Consider the following 16,308-nt stretch of genomic DNA (forward strand, 5'->3'; position numbering starts at 1 on the left):
GATCACAAGGTCAGGAGTTCGAGAACAGCCTGGCCAACATGGTGAAACCCTGTCTCTACTAAAAATACAAAAATTAGCTGGGTGTGGTGGCGCGTGCCTGTAATCCCAGCTACTCAGGAGGCTAAGGCAGAAGTATTGCTTGAACCCAGGAGGCGGAGGTTGCAGTGAGCTGAGATTGCTCCACTGCACTCCAGCCTGGGCGACATAGAGAGACTCTGTCTCGAAAAAAAAAAAAAACACCTCAAACCTACTCAAGTAAATTTATAATCCAAAAAACAAAATTTAAATTAGATTTTTTCCAAGTTGCAAAATCTAACAAATTTCATATGGCAATACAATTTTTTTTTATTTTTTCTTCCTTTTTCACATCACCCACAATGCCAAACAAGTAGTCCAATTTAGAAATAGGTTACAGTTAGTGATCCTACTCATGCTTCTTATATTAGTAGGAATCACTGAAGCTTCCCACAAACTGAAGCCATGTCTTACTCATCTTTGTATCTCTAATGCCCACTATGTGGCATATATATATGTGCTCAAAAACATTAAATACATAAATTCTCAAAAATTATTAACTGAGCTTTACTATAAAAATTTATGATACAAATATTAGCCTATCAGTAATGATGTGAAGTTAGCATTTGAAAAAATAATGTCTGGCAGACTAAATAAGCTACACTGCATTTCCTTTTAGGAATGGTCAGTACTGGAAAGATTTTAGACCTAGCAGTATTGATCTCCAATTACATGCACCTTAACTTTTCTTCAGCAACTCACTTCTATGGCCATATCAGATAGCTTTTCTTTTCTTTTTTTTCGAGACGGAGTTTCGCTCTTGTTGCCCAGGCTGGAATGCAATGGCCCGATCTCCGCTCACTGCAACTTCCGCCTCCCGGGCTCAAGCAATTCTCCTGCCTCAGCCTCCCGAGTAGCTGGGATTACAGGCATGTGCCACCATGCCCGGCTAATTTTGTATTTTTAGTAGAGACAGGGTTTCACCGTGTTGGTCAGACTGGTCTCGAACTCCCGACCTCAGGTGATCCGCCCGCCTCGGCCTCCCAAAGTGGTGGGATTATAGGCGTAAGCCACGGCGCCCAGCTTCAGATAGCTTTTCCTAAACCAGATCTACTTCACTTCTAAAATCTTAAACTTCAATGTGACAGTTTCAGACAAAATCTCCAACCCTTCCAATTATCTCATTCCTTTACTCCATTACTCTTCCACCTAGATAGCATTCCCAATCCTTTGATGGTTATTTCCTTTTCTCTCCAGGCTATCAGCTACTGCCCTCTCCTCCCCTTCCTTATATATCCTCAATCTAGCGGCCAATCCCATCAACATAAAGTGAAGCACTCTAATCCCTCTCATCACTTTGCCATTCAGGCACCAAATCCTGCACGTGTTTAACCCTTCTGAATATCCATAATGAATATTTTTTTCTTTTTTTTTTTTTGAGACTACGTTATGAGACTGGCTAATTTTTGTATTTGGGGTAGAGACAGAGTTTCATCATGTTTCCCAGACTGATCTCAAACTGCTGGGCTCAAGTGATCTGCCTGACTTGGCCTCCCAAGGTGCTTGGATTACAGGCATGAGCCACCACACCTGGCCCCATTTTCTACTTAAGTTACTCAGAGTCCATTTGTAGACTCCGTATTTCCACCCCAGATATTGCTCCTAAACCGTAGACTTCAAAAATAAGACTGCTTTAACGAGCATATCCCTCTTACCTTTATTAGTAGTCACTCCTCACCCCCAGGATAAAGTTCAATTTCCTTAACGTAGCAAATGAGGCCCTTGGAAATCTAATTTAGTGCACTGCCTATTACAGATGACTAATGGAGCAACAAGCCTAACTCAAAATAGCCCTCTCCATTACCATATTTTTGCTGTACAACCCTTTGCCGTTGCTAACTGAACCATGAGTAGACAAAATTGGGTCACAAAGGCTTTCTCTCTATGGGATTCTGAAACCTGACAGGAGAGATCAAAGACTGGGAATTATGGAAGATAGGCCAGCACTCTAAAGCTGTAGCTCCCAACCAGGAGTAATTTTGCCTCCCATGGGACATTTGGCAATGTCTGGAGACATTAAACATCCTACAATGCACAGAACAGCCTTCACAACAAAGAACTATCTAGTTCAAAATGCCAATGATGCCAAGGTTAAAAAACCCTACTGCTACTTTAAGAGGAAGGTCCAAGACTCTTCCAATGAGATTCTAGGAGCTGGCTGGTTCCTGTTCTTTCCTTGATTTGATTGTTCAGATATTCTTCTGCTTTCTGTTACATTTCCCTTTTTACTTAAATAGATCAGCTTTCTGATGTTTGCAGGCAAAACAACTTTACTAGCACAGAACCCTAGCTCAATCATACGACACACACCTGTACACTTTAAACTGGTTTCTCAACCTCGGAACTACTGACATTTGGGCAAATAATTATTTGTTGTGGGGGAATATGTTGTGCAATGTAGAATGTCTAGCAGCATCCCTGGCCTCTATTCACTAGATGGCAGTAATATTACCCTCCCCTCCAAGTCTTGACAATTAAAAATATCTCCAGACACTGCCAAATGTCCCCTACGAGGCAAATTGACCCTGGTTGACAACTGCTGCTTTAAACTATACAATGACTCCACCCAGGTGAGGTGTATGTTTGCCCAGTCAACTCCCACTCCCAGGAAACCTTGTGCAGAGCACAGTATGCCCTTAGCCTAAGGGAGTGAAGGAGAAGAGAGTGTCTGTATCCAAAACTTCCCTACCCCTTCTCAGGTCCTGGCTTAATTAAATATACGTCCACTTTGCCGATTTGCAAGCGCCTGTTCACACGTATGTACGTGTGTATACACATACATACACACACACACACACACTAAGGCCTTGAGCTGAAAGGTAGCTTCTGCTTTTATTTCCTTTCTCACATTTGTTACAACTTTTCTTTAGAAGTTTCCATTACCGTGTGAAAAACTACTCTCCTAGAAAATTCTCCCAAAATATATTCAGTCCTATTACAGTTTGAAAAATTGGGGCGCTTTCTCCTTCAAAAGCTTTTCCTGTTTCACTCTGGAAAAATGTCACTACTCTAACCTCCCCCTGCCCCACCAACACACCTCCTTGTCCTCATTTCAGATTCTTCAAGTAGATAAAACTTTTTATTAACAACTGGAGAGATGCTTGGAATACAAACTAACAATTAGGCAAGGAACAAGTATATAGATTTACAGTTCTCAAATAGTTTAGCATCGAGTTAAAGCATCTGTTAATCTCTTAAGAACAATTCTTCTTTCATACTTTCCCAACATACCAGCTTCTCAAGTCCCTTCATCCAGGCAAAGACGGTTTTAATCTTGCAACTGCACTATATTTCAACCTCAAGGCTAAAAATGAGAGCTCTTTCTCATGTTGGTTCATAGTCTTCCTCCTTACTGGCAGAACTCCTCCCCCCTATACAATAACTAGGTCATTTCCTTACTGGAAGACCCCTCATTTAAACCCCTGTAAGAACTAGGTCATTTTCCTAGTTATTTTCCAGGACTCCAAAGGCACCACATTTATTTAATGATTCAATTACTCACTGCCTCCTAAAGCCACAGGGAAACTGGTCATTCCCAAATCAATAAGAATATTGACAGTAGTCTTGCCTCAGTAAAAAAAGAGCAATGTAAGAGAAAGTAAGCTCATTCATGTTATGTATCCACATTCATGCAACAAATAGTTGTTGAGTACCTACTTTAGGCCAGCTTCAAGACAAAAATCCCTGCTCTCATAGAGTCTACATTCAAGTGGAGAAAGACAAAAATACATAAAGAAGTAAATATGTATGACAGACAAGCATGAGTGCTATGGAGAAAAATAATGTAAGCAAGAAGACTGGCAGTATGGGGGCTCACAATTTTAAACTCTGTGGTCAGGAAAGGTCACCTTTGAGAAGGTGCAATGGGTTGCATACACAGGCCTCACGTGATGTCTAGTATTAGAAAGTAGTATGTTTAATTATTTCCTGGTAAACTATATTCTACTGTATCCCAGACCACTAGGTCAATGTAGTGACATCTTCATTACTGGATAGTCTATAAAATTAAACTTGAACCAGGTAATTTCAAAAGTTCATTCCTACCTGAGTAGCTATAATTTATCACAACACCTGCCTTCTTTTGTCAATTACGAGCTGCCTTTAGATTTCTGAATAACTATTTTTCTTAGGAGATGACAGCAATTAGCAGTAAGATTAACTTATTAACCAAAAATAAGAATTTGATACTCTTTAGTCACCTGAGTTAAGGATGTTTTGAAATATGAAATAACTGAAAACTCAAGTGTCCCAAAAACTCATCTCTGGAAAAAAAAAAAAATCCTCATCACACTATTTATCACACAGCTATTAGAAATCATACAGATTTAGAAACTAACCCTAAGGGCCAGGCACGGTGGCTCACACCTGTAATCCCAGCACTTTGGGAGGCCAAGGCAGGTGGATCACCTAAGGTTGGGAGTTCGAGACCAGCCTAACCACCATGGAAAAACCCTGTCTCTACTGAAAATACAAAATTAGCCAGGCGTGGCAGCGCACGCCTGTAATCCTAGCTACTTAGGAGGCTGAGGCAGGAGAATTGATTGGACCCAGGAGGCGGAGGCTGCGGTGAGCCGAGATCATGCCATTGCACTCCAGTCTGGGCAACAAGAGCCAAACTCCGTCTCAAAAAAGACATAAATAGCTGGGCGCGGTGGCTCACGCCTGTAATCCCAGCACTTTGGGAGGCCAAGGCGGGCGGATCACGAGGTCAGGAGATCAAGACCATCCTGGCTAACATGGTGAAACCCTGTCTCTTTGTATTTTGTGAAATACAAAAAATTAGCCGGGTGTGGTGGCGGGTGCCTGTAGTCCCAGCTACTCCGGAGGCTGAGGCAGGAGAATGGCGTGAACCCGGCAAGCAAAGCTTGCAGTGAGCCAAGATCATACCACTGCACTCCAGCCTGGGAGACAGAGTGAGACTCTGTCTCAAAAAAAAAAAAAAAAAAAAAAAAAGATATAAATAAAAAATAAAATAAAAACTAGCCCTAAGGACTCAATTTTCAATATATGGGTGTTTTCTATCTCATGCAGTAAGCCATTACATCTTTGTTCTTAATTTTTTTAATTATACTTTGGTATGCATGCTCTTAATTTTTAAGAGCCCCTCTCAAATGGAGTTCTATAAAAGAATTAAACTCTAATGCACTATTTGTTGATTGAATTAACTTTTCTTCTAAGCATCTAGAGTGGTACTAGCTGTGCAGCATCATCCTTGGACGAGTGAGAAAATAGGCATTCAAATCATTTTCTGCAGATCTGTATTTTCTTGTGGAGCTGGGTATGAGAAAGGCTGGAGGACATAAATTAAAAATAGATAAAACCTTCCAAAATAAGATAGTTCAAGATTGGACCATATATATAATTTTAAAAGAAACTTTCCAATGAGTGATAACATTAAGAAATACATATTCATGCGGGGCGTGGTGGCTCACACCTGTAATCCCAGCACTCTGGGAGGCCGAGGAGGGCGGATCACCTGAGGTTGGGAGTTCAAGACCAGCCTGGCCTGGTGAAACCCAGTCTCTACTAAAAAAATACTACATATATATGTATGTGTATATATATATATGTGTATATATGTATATGTATATATGTATATATATGTACACACACACACGCTGCTATACTTTGCTACTTTTAAGAAAAGTTCTATATCTTATTCAGTATCATAAGTGAGGAAAATATTTGCTGAATCACAGAAGTAGGAATTCTGTTCCCAATATATAACCTGTGGTATAAGACAATCTGGGGAATCAAGAATTATGTTTACTATACAAGTCTATCATCATACCCAAGTGTCTTCCCAAAATTAGTTAAAATTAACTTAGAAATCGAACAGAAAGGGATCCTAACCAAGGGCTTTAAGTTCGCTGGTAACAACTTGGAACAAGAGCCTACATTTAGCCTGTGTCTTGAGACAAACACGGAGAAGCCAAGAGCAGTAGCAAACTGCCAGCTTTACTGAGTCATGTTTCTGACTAAAACCGCGTTATGAAATGGAGAGAATGACATGTCTTGGGTTTAATCACCACAGATGTTAACTCCCTGAATTTTAGAGTTGCAGAGGAAAAAGAGCAAAAACCAAAAAAAAATATTCAGTAATAATGATGTGGGTCTCACAGGACTCCAGAAAGAACTTGCCAAAGCTGCGAACTCTGCTTATTTACCTAAAACAAATCCTAACTGTGCAAACAGGCACACCCTCTGATGCCTCAGAGCGGGAATGCCAAGGTGGGAGGAATTCAGAACAATCACAAGGTTAACGTTTCACTGAGAACACAGCCTCCACTGAGTCCACACTGCGCCAGAAGCCCTCGGTTAACGGAACCGCTCTGCTCCAAGGGGAAGGAGCACCGAGCTCGAGTTAGAGCCCAGCATATTAACCAGGCACCTGGGTGACGCCAGGCCACCTCCAGCCTCCGCTCAGTACCGCACAGAGCAGATCCGGGACGCCCCCAGACGCCGCGCCGGGAGCGATCCCAGCCCGCCGCGCTCCGCACTCCGCGCTCCTCCGCGCGCCCGCCCTGGGAGAGGACGCGTCAGGGGCCGACTCGTGAGGCGAGCCCCCGGCGCCGCCGGCGACAAGAGATCCGGGGCCGCGACCCCTGCCCCGGCCAGAGCGGGGAAGTCCGAAGGTCGCCTCCCGCACAGCCGCCAGGCGCCGCCGCCCCCGAAGCCGCAGGCTGACTCCAGTGCGGGCTGGGGCGGAGGCCGACTGGCGCCGACACCGAGGCGCTCACTGACCTGGAGAGGTGCTTCAGGATTTGTTTCTTGATGATCCCAGCCATGGTGCCGAGGCTGGAGGAGCCGCGCTCTCGTCCTGTTGCTCACTGCCTCCTCTCTTCGTGGCCGTCTCCTCTCTGTCCCAGCTAGCCCGGCCGGAGGAGAGGCGCTGATCGCTCACGACCGGGAGAGACCCGAGGCCCCGGCCAAGGCCACAGCCGCCGCCGAGAACCCGCAGCATCGCGCTCAGGCCGCCACGGCCGCCGCAGGCGCCATCTTGGCTGCAGCATCACCTAAGAGACTCGGGGGAGGGCGGGGGCGGGGCGGCTCTAGGCGGGGCAGCTCCAGGCGGGGCCGGCACGAGGCGGGGCGGGGCCAACGCCGGCTCTGGGCGAGCTCTGGCTGGGCTCTGGGCGGGGGCGGGGGCGGGAGCGGGAGGTTTGCGGCCCTGGCCCCGGGGTCCCTCTTAGCCCTCGCGACACAGGGCCCTTGACTCTCAATACACCAACCTTCTTGGCCTTAATCCTCCCTCCTTGCCTCTGCTGGTGGTGTTCCCGCCTCCATCGCTGACCTGTCGCTGATTTTTCCTTCCACGTCCTACTTCCCTTATTCATTTCCTCAGAATGTTTTTTATTTTTTTGCTTGTTTTTTTTTTGAGACGAGTCTTGCTCTGTCACCCAGGCTGGAGTCCAGTGGTACGATCTCGGCTCATTGCAACTCCGCCTCCAGGGTTCAAGCGATTCTCCTGCTTCAGCCTCCTGAGTAGCTGGGATTACAGGTGCGCACCACCACGGCCGGCTAATTTTTGTATTTTTATTAGAGACGAGGTTTCACCATATTGGCCAGTAGGTCTCGAACTCCTGACCTCGTGATCCACCCTCCTCGCCTCCCAAAGCGCTGAGATTACAGGCGTGAGCCACTGCACCCGGCTTCCTCAGAATGTTTTAAGTATCGGCCATTAACTCTTCTGCTTGCTTTGCTCTCTTGACCTACTCACCTTTCTTCATATTCTTCCTTCGGTTTTTGTTTTTGGTTTTCTTTTTTTCTTTTGCTAAGGTATCCTGCCTTTCCCTTACCTAAATGTGGCAATTTAATGTTTCCCTTGGTTATTTCTATTCTAAGGGAAGTAAAGGTTGACAATGGTTCCTAGTAGTCTAGGACCTAGGAATTAGAAGGCCTATAATTCAAGTCCTGGCTCTGGTATTTTCTAGCTGTGTTATCCTGGGGAAAATAATTTCTTTACTATTAGTTTCATTTTAATCATCTGTGAAATAGATTAATCATCAGCCTTACCCACTTCACTAGGTTGAACCTAAAGATGTAAATATCATATGAAAATTTCTGTAAGGAAGGAAGGAAATTGTTGAAATAGGGAAAACCATTACAATTCTACACCTCCACCCCACCCAATCCCAAACAGAGCTAACATTTTCAGAGATTAAAATGACTACTCCTGTCATCCCAGCACTTTGGGAGGCCGAGGCAGGCAGATCACTTGAGGTCAGGAGTTCAAGACCAGCCTGACCAACATGGTGGAAACTCTGTCTCTAAAAAAAAAAAAAAAAAATTAGCTGGGTGTAGTGGCGGGCGCCTGTAATCCCAGCTACTCAGGAGGCTGAGGCAGGAGAATTGCTTGAACCCGGGAGGCAAATGTTGCAGTGAGCTGAGATCAAGCCACTGCACTCCAGCCTGGGCGACAGAGCAAGACTGTCTCAAAAAAAAAAAAAGAAAAAAAAATTACTCAGTGTTAAGTTTAGCCTAACACTGCCTCCTTACATAATTGAGTTCGGCCTAAAGGTTTTTCTGTACATCATGAACCTAAGAAAATAAGCAGAGGTATAAACCGACCATAGCCCACACCTGTGCCAATCAGTGAGTTTTGGCCAAATGTAGCCAATTGTTCAGACTGTGTTCAAATAAGGCAAACACTGAGCTGTAAGCAATCCAGTTGTTTCTGTACCTCACTTCCATTTTCTGGACCTCACTTTCATTTTGCTGGCCAGAAATCTTCTCCCAGCATGTGGCTGTGCTGGAGTCTCTCTGAATCTGCTGTGATTATGGGGGCTGCCGGACTCAGGAATCGTTCATTGTTAAACTCCTTTAAATTTAATTTGGCTGAAGTTTTTCTTTTAACATTAGTGATATCTAAAACAGGAAAAGAAATTGTACCACCCCTGAGGGATGTATTACAAGATGTTTGGTTGTACGTCTTGGGAGTTGGGTGGGAAGTAGTTTACACGTAGTCTGATGAGCTGGCCCTTTTTGCAGAATGGAAAGGATAGACATGTAAGTTGACTACACTCAACATTTCATTTTATTTTTATTTTATTTTTGAGACAGAGTCATACTCCATCGCTCAGGCTGGAGTGCAGCAGCACAATCTTGGCTCACTGTGACCTACGCCTCCCAGGTTCAATCAGTTCTCCTGCCTCAGCCCCCCAAGTAGCTGGGATTACCAGGCTAATTTTTGTATATTTAGTAGAGACGGAGTTTCACCATGTTGGCCAGGCTGGTCTCGAACTCCTGACCTCATGTGATCTGCCCGCCTCAGCCTTCCAAAGTGTTGGGATTACAGGCATCAGCCACCACACCCGGCGGACTACACTCAACATTTATCATAGATTATAAACCAGGCACTATTCAAGTATCCTGGGGCTGCCTAAATGAAAACAAAAAACTCTGTTCCTACCATCAGAGTTAACGGCCTGGCTTGGAAGGCAGATTCATGTTACTTAGACCTTCAGCTCTATTAGTAGACTCTGGTTCAAATGCTGGCCACTTTGTAACTGTGTAAACTTCAGCAAATTATTTAATCTTTCTCAGCTTCAGTGATCTCATGTGTTAAGAGATATTATTAGTAGTAGCTACTGTTAAACTGCCTAATATATAGCAAACTCAATAAAGGCTAGATATTATTAATTACTTTACCAAAAACAAGCAAAGTGCTACAAGAACACAGAGGAAGGAGTAATTCATTTGGGGATAGACATATTGGAGGTATTATTTCAAAGACATGAATAAATCCATTTAATTTTTTTTTTAAAAATGGACCCTGAAATCAAAGACTTGGATTTAAAACTGAAGCATAAGAGTTCCCTGACTTCACTCGCAGGACTAACACTAATGCATGAAGTACACAGGGGTGTGGCTCATCTGTTTGGCCACTGAGCACATGCAAACCCCTTATAGGACAGGGAGCACACAGATGGGCAAGTGCAGAAGCCGGGGCAAGGACTTTTGAACTCTGGCCCCATGGTAGCATCTAGGGGTGGGTAACTGCAACTCCTGAAGCCCAAGTGGGCATGTGTTACACTGCACTCTTTTAGCTTTGTTGTCCACATATGGCTTAAGTGTTAACTAGCTCAGTGCCCTCTTAGTATCCAGGTCATTGTCAGACATCCAGAAAGAGGTCACACAGGGACTTGAAGGACGGCGAATGTGGGGTTTTATTGAGTGGTGGAGGTGGCTCTCAACAGGATGGATGGGAAGCTGGAAAGGGGATGGAGTGGGAAGATGATCTTCCCCTGGGGTTTGGCCATCCAGTGGCCAAACTCTTCTCAGCATTCAGTCACTACTTCTCTTCTCTCTGCTGCACTGTTCTGCCATTCTTCTGCTCTTCTGTTCATCTCCTTGTCTGCTCATCTGCTTGTGGAGCCTGCAGTTTGGGGTTTCTATGGATACAAGATAGGGGGCTGTGGCGGGCCAAAAGGCAACTTTTGAGCACAAAAACAGAAATGCCTGTTCTCATTTAGGACCGCGGGTTTCCAGGCTTGAGAGTAGGGCATTTGCCAGGGAACCACTCTCTTCTACCCAGTATTTCCCTGTCTCCTGTCCATATCAAAACCGAATTCTGCAGATATTTAGCTATGTTGGTTGTCATAGGGTGACCCCCAAATTGGGGTTCAGGCCGGGAGGCTACTTGGGTTCCTGCCTTCTGCAGGAAAGAATTCAAGACCAAGCTGACAGAGTAAAGTGAAACCAAGTTTATTAAGAAAGTAAAGAAATAAAAGGATAGCTACACCATAAGCAGAGTAGCAGCATGGGCTGCCCATTATGGTTATTTCTTGATTATATGCTAAACAAAGGGTACATATTCATGAGTTTTCTAGTAAGGGTTCAGGGAGTTCCTGGAATTGAGAGTTCCTCCCCCTTTCAGAGCATATAGAGTAATTTATCCATGTTACCCTGGCATTTGTAAACTGTCATGGCCCTGATGGGAGTTTCCTTTAGTATGCAAATATATTATAATTAGTGTTAATGAGCAGTGAGGATGACCAGAGGTTGCTTTCATGACCATCTTGGTTTTGATGGGTTTTGGCCAGCTTCTTTACCTCATCCTGTTTTATCAGTGACAAAGAAGAAAGTCAAAATATTTTACCCCAAAACATATTTCTTTGCCATATTTTGAAATGGTCCTGCAAAGCCATTCTTTGTGGGGGAAAATTTGCATCTATAAAGAATCTCTTAACATAGCTAGGTTTTTTTCTTATAGGCCCTATCAATACTGAAGAGATTAACTAAGAGTCTGTCACCTTTTAAAGGTCTGAATATGAAACATTTGTCATCTATTATCTCTAAGGGCAGCCACATTAAGACTTCAAAAGAACTTTGGTCTTCACAATCTTTTATCTTAACCAGAACATCCAGGTCTTTAGACAAAGTCAACCAATTGTCAACCAAAAAATGTTTAAATTTACCTATAGCCTGGAAGCTCCCCTCCTTTGACTTGTCTCGCCCTTCTGGACCAAACCAATGTATTTCATTTTTTTGAGATGGAGTCTTGCTCTGTCGCCAGGCTGGAGTACAGTGACGTGATCTCAGCTTACTGCAACCTCCACCTCCTGGGTTCAAGTGATTCTTCTGCCTCAGCCTCCCAGGTAGCTGGGACTACAGGCAGACACCACTACACCCAGCTAATTTTTGTATTTTTAGTAGAGACAGGGTTTCACCATGTTGGCCAGGATGGTCTCAATCTCCTGACCTCGTGATCTGCCCGCCTCGGCCTCCCAAAGTGCTGGGATTACAGGCGTGAGCCACCACACCTGGCCAAACCAATGTATTTTTTTTTTTTTTTGAGATGGAGTCTCACTCTGTTGCCCAGGCTGGAGTACAGTAGTGCGATCTTAGCTCACTGCAACCTCTGCCTCCTGGGTTCAAGCAATTCTTCTGCCTCAGCCTCCCGAGTAGCTGGGACTACAGGTACGCGCCACCACACCCAGCTAATTTTTTGTATTTTTAATAGAGACTGGGTTTCACCATATTGGCCAGGCTGGTCTTGAACTCCTGACCTCGTGATCCACCCACCTCAGTCTCCCAAAGTGCTAGGATTACAGGCGTGAGCCACCATGCCTGGCCAAACCAATGTATTTCTTTTTTTGAGACGGAGTCTCGCTCTGTCCCCAGGCTGGAGGGCAGTGGCACAATCTCAGCTCACTGCAACCTCTGTCTCCCGGGTTCACGCCATTCTCCTGCCTCAGCCTCCCGAGTAGCCGGGACTACAGGCGCCCGCCACCATGCCCAGGTAATTTTTTTGTATTTTTAGTAGCGACGGGGTTTCACCGTGTTAGCCAGGATGGTCTCGATCTCCTAACCTCATGATTCGCCCGCCTCAGCCTCCCAAAGTGCTGGGATTACAGGCATGAGCCACCGCACCCGGCCAAACCAATGTATTTCTTAAATGTATTTGATTGATGTCTATGCCTCCCTAAAATGTATAAAACCAAGCTGCACTCCTACCACCTTGGGCACATGTTCTCAGGACCTCCTGAGCGCTGTGTCATGGGCCATGGTCACCCATATTTCGCTCAGAATAAATCTCTTCAAATAGTTTATAGACTTTGATTCTTTTTGTCCACAAGGGTAGTTTGAAATCAGCCATGATGACAATATTTACAACATAGAAAGCAGGGCTTTTTCCCCTAGAGATCTAGTTGTTAAACATTCACCAGCACAAGACTATAAAATGAGTTTAGGCTGGGTGCTGTGGCTCAGGCCTATAATCCCAACACTTTGGGAGGCCGAGGCTGGTGGATCACTTGAGGGCAGGAGTTAGAGACCAGCCTGGCCAACATGGTGAAACTCTGTCTCTACTAAAATTAAAAAAATTAGCTGGGCATGGTGGCGGGTGCCTGTAATCCCAGCTACTTGGGAGGCTGAGGCAGAAGAATTGCCTGAACCCAAGAGATGGAGGTTGTAGTGAGCCAAGACTGCGCCACTGCACTCTAGCCTGGGCAACACGAGCGGAACTTCGTCTCAAAAAAAAAAAAAAAAAAAAAAAGTTGGAGGGAGATAAGATTGTAAATGTAAATATATAGACATCATTTTATAGGAAATAGTGAGTCCTGAAGACCTCTGTGATGGGTTAATTGGGGAAGATGTTCATATTTCTGAGTCAGAAAAATATTTACAGACAATTTTGCTGTCAGTTCAGAGGATGGAGAACAGAATGGAGGCAGAAAGGGCATTGAGAAGGTGGTGGCATTATTTCAGGTGAGAGGTAAGACAGTATCAGTAGAGGTGAAAGAAGGTAAAGGACACATGCCAAAGATTAAATCAAGGATAAACATTGAAGGTAATTGAGGTTTTTGCTCGGGGCACGCCACTAGTTAAGTAATATAGTTGGACAGGCAGTTTTGGAGATAAGATCCTGTTGAATTTCTTGCTGTTAAGGCTTTCTGAGGATTTCTCAGTGGAAATTTTGTAAGGTTATAGTTTTGGGTGGAAATTCCGGTTTACAAATCGTGGTAGCTGAAGCCAAGAACAAGAATAATCTTGATCAAAGGGTATGTAAGTCATGAGGAAAGGAAAAAGAAGCTTAAATGAGAAAGGGCGGATAAACAGGAGAGACAAGATGGAAACAGCATTTTTTTTTTTTTTTTTTTTTTTTTTTTGAGATGGAGTATAGCTCTGTCACCCAGGCTGGAGTGCAGTGGCGCAATCTAGGCTCACAGCAAACCTCTGCCTCCTGGGCGATTATCCTGCCTCAGCCTCCTGAGTAGCTGGGACAACAGGAGAGCACCACCATGCCCAGCTAATTTTTTGTATTTTTAGTAGAGACAGGGTTTCACCATGTTGGCCAGGCTGGTCTCGAACTCCTGACCTCAGGTGATCTGCCTGCCTCGGCCTCCCAAAGTGCTGGGATTACAGGTGTCAGCGAGCATGCCTGGCCTGAAAATAGCATATTTTAAAGGATAAGAGATAAATAGAAATGATGGCTGCTCTATGATGTAAGATTTACAAAGCATTCTTTACTTGACTGGAATAAGAGATCTTACAACTTTTGTTTTTAAGGGTTTTTAGATTTTATAACTTTAATATTAAATTGGAGAAAATAGAATGACTATGATAAAGAAAAGTAGCTCAGAGCAGTCTGGAAAATGTGAGGTATGTAAAATGTATTAGACCCTGAGAGACATGAGAATAAGACGTAAGTCACATTCCCCCACCCATGTCTAGGGTTGTTTAAAGGCATTTTGGTTTTTTATCTCTTACCCTGTAGTTTCCAGACTAACAAATTACTTAAAATGTTTTTTTGTTTGTTTTTTTTTTTGTTTTGAGACAGAGTCTCGCTGCGATGCCCGGGCTGGAATGCAATGGTGTGATTTCAGCTCACTGCAACCTCCGTTTCCCAAGTTCAAGCGATTCTCCTGCCTCAGCCTCCCAAGTAGATGGGACTACAGGCACATGCCACCACGCCTGGCTAATTTTTGTATTTTTAGGTAGAGACAGGGTTTCTTCATGTTGGCCAGGCTGGTCTCGAACTCCTGACCTCAAGTAATCCACCCGCCTCAGCCTCCCCAAGTGCTGGGATTACAGGTGTGAGCCACCCAACCTGGCCCAAATTACTTAAAATGTTACCACAAGTTGCACAGTGTACCCTCATTCACTATCTTCATGTTCCTGGAATTTCTGATACAAAGAGCAACATATCACCAATAAATTGCTTATGTTATTTTAATGAACCAATGTAAATTCTTGGTAAGCAATTTTAAGAACTTTTTTGAGATGGAGTTTCACTCTTGTTGCCCAGACTGGAGTGCAATGGTGGGATCTTGGCTCACCACAACCTCCGCCTCCCAGGTTCAAGCAATTCTCCTGCCTCAACCTCCCGAGCAGCAGGGATTACAGGCGCCCACCACCATGTCTAGCTAAAATTTTTTTTGTATTTTTAGTAGAGCGGGAGTTTCGCTGTGTTGACCAGGCTGGTCTCGAGCTCTTGACCTCAAGTGATCCACCCGCCTCAGCCTCCCAAAGTGCTCTGATTACAGGGTGGCTCATGCCACCGTGCCCGGCCCTCTTTTCCTTTAAAAACCCACTTGTGGCCAGGCCAGGTTTGTTGGCTCCTCCTTGTAATCCCAGCACTTTGAGAGGCTGAGGTGGGTGGATTTCTTGAGCCCAGGGATTCAAGACCAGTTTGGGCAATATGGTGAAACCCTGCCTGACTCTATAAAAAAATACAAAAATTAGCCAGGAGTGGTGGTTTGAGCCTGTAGACCCAGCTACTTAGGAGGCTGAGGAGGGAGGATTGCTTGAGTCCAGCAGGTCAAGGCTGCAGTGAACAATGACCACACCACTGCACTCCAGTTTGGGCGACAGCAAGACACTGTCTCAATAAAAACCCAAAAAACCAACAAAACAAACTAATTGTAACTGCTGCTAGTTGGAACATACATTCAAGGAAACTTAAATCTATGTCTTCAGGGTTGCAGTTCTCAAACTTGGCTCAAAGAAACTTTCCACTGTGAAAATAAGTAACTCTGGCTGTATGTGGTGGCCCATGCCTGTAATCCCACCACTCTGAGAGAATGAGGCGGGAGGACTGCTTGAGCTCAGGAGTTGAAGACCAGCCTAGGCAACATGGTGAAACCTAGTCTCTACAAACAATAAAAAAAAATGTTAGGTGTGGCGGCTCACACCTGAGGTCCCAACTACTGGGGAGGCTGAGGCAGGAGGATCACTTGATCTCACAGGCTGCAGTGAGTTGAGATCATGCCACTGCAATTCATCCTAGGCATCAGAGAAAGACCCTGTCTCGGTTTTTTAAAAAAGAAAATAACTCCCAATATGAATTGTTGGAACTTTAAAATATTCTTAGCCTTAAAGGAATGTGATTACAGCACCTGAGTCAAAAAAAAAAAAAAAAAAAGGGCAGTTATAACCCAGGCAGCTGTAGCCTTTGTTTCTCTGATTATAGATTAGCCTTATTCTTTACCTACATTGTTTTATAAAATGTTGTAAATAACTAAAGAGCTCCAGGGAAGCCTCTTTATCTGTTTGTTTGTTTGAGACAGGGTCTCGCTCTGTCACTCAGGCTGGAGTGCAGTGGCACAATCTCTTCTCACTGCAACCTCCAATTCCCAGGATTGTCCCTCTACCTTCCTACCCCAACCCTTCTTCATGGAGCTCACCTGGGCCTTGCCCCTCCTCAGCCCCACACTTCTACTGATTATAAAGAGATAACCCCCTTATTTGTCTGACTTTGGAATCTTCACCTCTGGCCCACAGCCATCC

At 44.5% G+C, this 16,308-nt stretch overlaps 1 protein-coding gene across 2 annotated transcripts in view; it reads right to left on the bottom strand.

Moving 5' to 3' along the window:
- BLTP3B (bridge-like lipid transfer protein family member 3B) overlaps nt 1–7,418 on the bottom strand; it is a 106,796-nt gene extending 99,378 nt beyond the window's left edge. The window contains exon 1 of one of the 2 annotated variants that reach the window (XM_024257224.3): nt 6,820–7,418. In XM_024257224.3, the coding sequence (XP_024112992.1) occupies nt 6,820–6,863 (44 nt within the window). In that variant the 5' untranslated portion in view covers nt 6,864–7,418. The remainder of the gene's footprint in view (nt 1–6,819) is intronic. The other variant, XM_024257223.3, reaches the window with a different exon arrangement.
- Between the last annotated feature and the right edge of the window lie 8,890 nt (nt 7,419–16,308).

This window comes from Pongo abelii, chromosome 10 (genome assembly GCF_028885655.2).
Source record: "Pongo abelii isolate AG06213 chromosome 10, NHGRI_mPonAbe1-v2.0_pri, whole genome shotgun sequence".
In the NCBI taxonomy this organism is placed as follows: Eukaryota; Metazoa; Chordata; class Mammalia; order Primates; family Hominidae; genus Pongo; species Pongo abelii.